The following is a 3,954-nucleotide window of genomic DNA, read 5'->3' as shown; positions in this document are numbered from 1 at the left end:
TATATATTTATGGGATTGTCATAAACCGTAATCGAGCCATTCAAATTTTGCATTGCAAAACGATGTACAATTCAGCAAATTCTACGTATATTCAGTTATCTTTATATGCATCGAAACGGATGGACGAAAATTAAATATTTATCATGAAATTACTCGATATGAGATAAAGTTTATTGTGGGAAAATATATCTACGGGCGTATAGCTGTAAATCGATAATGTGTATCGATAAATATAATTGCATTTGATAGCCGGCAAATGAGAATTACTCTGTGATTGTTCAAAATCGTTCGTAATCTTTTATGTATTACGCAACGACAACTCTTAGCGTATAAAACAAAACCAATATAATTTGCACGACAGAATTATTAATGTGGTTAGCCGATTTTACGCGTTTACTCTATATAAATATTTGCGCTCATATTAAGGCGATCATTAATGTTTTATTATATCGTATATCATGACGGATGAGTTCATAATAATCTCTTATAATTTACATGAATATATACTGCATTAAAATCAGTCATGATTGTGAAATTTATTTATATTTACTTACGCGAATTGATTTCACGCAGCGTAGCGATCATCTCTAGTTTCGAACACGTGGTACACAGTATACGAGGCAACAATGTTGTTTAATACAATACATTCGAGAATCGAGATGCAACTCCCTTTATAGCATCGACGTGCTTTCTCTGTTGCAGCAATGCGCCTCGAGGCAGAACGACAGCAATCAGAATTTACACACGAACGAGGTGTACGGCACGCCCCTCGTCTGATGGAGCCGATCATTGGGTCCCTCGTCGAGCCGAGATTACGATGATACGATGATACGCATAAGCGTCCCGCCAAGGAATCGCGGCTGGACCACGACCGGTTGGATCGGCCTGGCCTTCTTGTTGGCCGGTCACGCCACCGCGCTTGGCCCGCTGGTCACTTGAGGATTCTTAAGTGACTAAAATCGGTCCGCGATTCGCGAACCAATAAACTGAATAAAACGTATGAAGAACGTATGATCGATCGTGTATACTGCTATCCACGTGCTATGGTGTCCGAGAGCTTCTCGTCGGCGCTGCCGATCGCGAGTGACTATCGAGTTTATTGGTGATCGGTGACCCGCGAGAACATTCCAGTTCCGTTCTCATCGCGCATCCGATTTTCCGTTACGTGTATATATATATATATATATATATATATATATATCGTATTCGTCTCGCTGTAAATAAACATGTCGTGTGTGATCCGCGAAAGTGAGATCGGACGCTGGACGCCGCGAAAGAAGCGCAGGGACAGCGAGAATCCTCGGCTCGTAAATTTCGATTGCGCAATCGCACGAAGTGATGTTCCTCGGGGTGAATAAACGATACCTCTTGTGCCGAAGAATCATGAATAAAGTCCTGATTCCTCTCATCTGGACCGGTCGATGCTGCATGGAGAAACGCGCAGTTTCCTTGAACTTATAATTAATTTTGCGAGAAGGGAATTTTATGTGTACATATGATATTGAAGCCTCATTTACGGAAGACGATGCAACGTTGATCGAGATATCATCGTGACCAAGATATCGATTACCGATAAAACATCAATATTAAGCGGTACGTCAAAAGAAGAATGACGCATTACCTTGCAGTTGTTTTCACATCCGGAAGATAAAAGCGACAAAACGAAGTCGAGATGGAGCTTTCCTATAATGAGAGTGGAAGCATCGATTGGAGAATAGTCATAAACAGCCCGCGAGGCTGAGAGGAAGCAGTGGCGTCAGACAAGGAAAGAAAGGTAAAACGTCGTGAAAAGAGAAAAGAAAAACGAAACGTGATCAACCGCGCGTTTACGACGTCACGCAGGTTACATATGAGATTATTATCGGCTTTAGAGACCTTCATGCGAGCCGCCACTGCGCTGCTGCACTCGCGCGACGCTGGTTAGCTTTCCATATCACGTTCGCCGCTTTTGCGGCGCGCACACGCCTATTTTCTACCTGCACCCTTTAGATCCATCCACCTCAGCTCTCGTATCCCTGCGCACCTCCGCATTTTCCTTCATTTTTCCCTTCATATATCACATCTCGACGATCGCGAGCTACTACCTGTTATCTTTTGTTTACGAGAACCTTCGTGCCGTTCTGATCATCATCATTATTCTTCACGTACCTACATAAAACGTACAGCGAAACGAGCACGATGACGCCGTGTTTTTATCCCTGCACATTCGCATTATGTCGACAAAAGCGCGTCGTATTCGCGTGTCGTTTCGTGTCGTGCGGAACCCTCGAAAAAAATCGACATACTCCAATTCGAGGAACCATCACCACGAGTACCTTTATGATGCATCATTATCGTCGAGAACTAAATATTCCTCCCCCGTTCCCTCCATTCGAATCAAGGTGCTACGCGGGTTTATTTCTTTCAAAGGAAACCGACAAGACCTGTGGTTTCAGATCCACGTTATACATTTCTTTCAAACTCACGTAACCCCGTCTGTTCTTCTTTTTTTTATCCGATCCTTTCCTGAACAGACACACACGCGCGTGCACAAGAGAAACGCGTTACGAGCGATTAACGGCGATCGTTATGTATGCGCCCGTGCACTGTACATAATACCGGACTTGGGAGTCACGTGTACACATTTTCCGCTTAGATAAGTCTAATATTAGCGTAGAGGATATACATGTTTGCTTATAAGTTTTCGATGAACATGGCCGGAGAGATCTCTCGTTGCATCCTGCGGTATCGCTGAGTAAACCGGAGTAACGACCGCCAAACAAAACTAAACGCGGTGCTGGGGAACATCGAGGCGAGCGATCGTTTCGACGATTTCCGGACTTGAGGTTGTGCGGGCTATCGGAGCCAGCATTGCATTTTTTATCCGCATGTACGTGGAAATACGTACATGCTTCGGCATTGAAAAGCCTAGCGCGCATCCGTGAAGTCTGCTTCGCCCGAAAACTGGAATTTTGGTATATTTGCTGTTATATTTGATTTATCTTAAGATATCAAATACATTGATTATTAGATTAGATTAGACTTTTCTTTTTTATTTTATTACCGCTTAACTTTCGTTACGCTCTGTTTTATTATACTGCTCGAGAGCTTCTTTCGGACATGGGAACGAGCGTTTCCAACTTCGTGATTATCTGTACATAGATAATAGCGTTATATTTTTATAAAAACGACAGAGAAGACTTACTGCTAAAAAGCAATGGCATGATTTTAATCTATTATTAATATTTGGACTATCCGCATTCAGTCAAGTTGATTGGCCACAAAAAAAATATCTCTCGATCTCTGAATAAACAAATGTTTTTCAACGAGATGCAAACGGATATTTTTCGACACATACGAAAATGACAGAAATTCAATTTTACCATGCTTCATCGCTAATTTTGCAAATACATACGTCCTCGTTTAGCAATCGTCCATGAAAATATGCAAACTCGCACTATAGTGGAAATAGCGTTCGTGTTAGCGTCCGTCCGACTTTTCCTCGGAGATCTCGACATACATTTTATAATCAACGCGACAACAAATGTTTACCGGTGGTCATTTAGCGCGGTTTGTCGAACGATCGACGTATCGAGATAGCACCCAGCCAGCCATAATCAGCACACATACACGTAGACTATAAAGAATAGTAGGGGAGGTCATGACACCTTTCTAAACACGGATTTTAGTTCCCTCAAGTAGTTGATCGCGTCGGTGATAGTTTCGCTTTTATTCTTAAGTTTGTACATAGACATTTATATTGTAACATTCACAGTATCCTCGGTAATATAGCAGCGCGGAGATGCCTGATGGGCGCGGCTGTTATTAACTTCTGTACAGAGATCGTCGCGATTGACGATTCACCTTTTGTACCTATAAGGCTCAACCTATACGAGATTGTATGCGATAAAAGAGAAGTACCTCCAATAAGAAAATCGCTGGAAAAATCTGAGAGACCGAAGTAGCGGAGTTGTA

At 42.4% G+C, this 3,954-nt stretch overlaps 1 protein-coding gene across 2 annotated transcripts in view; it reads left to right on the top strand.

The window, feature by feature from the left end:
- Positions 1–975, top strand: part of LOC108691606 (semaphorin-2A) — a 167,625-nt gene extending 166,650 nt beyond the window's left edge. For both annotated transcript variants that reach the window (XM_018199440.1, XM_018199439.1), the window contains exon 11: positions 703–975. In XM_018199440.1, coding sequence (XP_018054929.1) covers positions 703–777 — 75 coding nt within the window. In that variant the 3' untranslated portion in view covers positions 778–975. The remainder of the gene's footprint in view (positions 1–702) is intronic.
- The last annotated feature ends 2,979 nt before the right edge of the window (positions 976–3,954 follow it).

Source organism: Atta colombica, unplaced genomic scaffold, assembly GCF_001594045.1.
Source record: "Atta colombica isolate Treedump-2 unplaced genomic scaffold, Acol1.0 scaffold47, whole genome shotgun sequence".
NCBI classification, from domain to species: domain Eukaryota; kingdom Metazoa; phylum Arthropoda; class Insecta; order Hymenoptera; family Formicidae; genus Atta; species Atta colombica.
The sequence above is the reverse complement of the archived record's forward strand: the minus strand, read 5'-3'. Positions and strand labels throughout refer to the sequence as shown.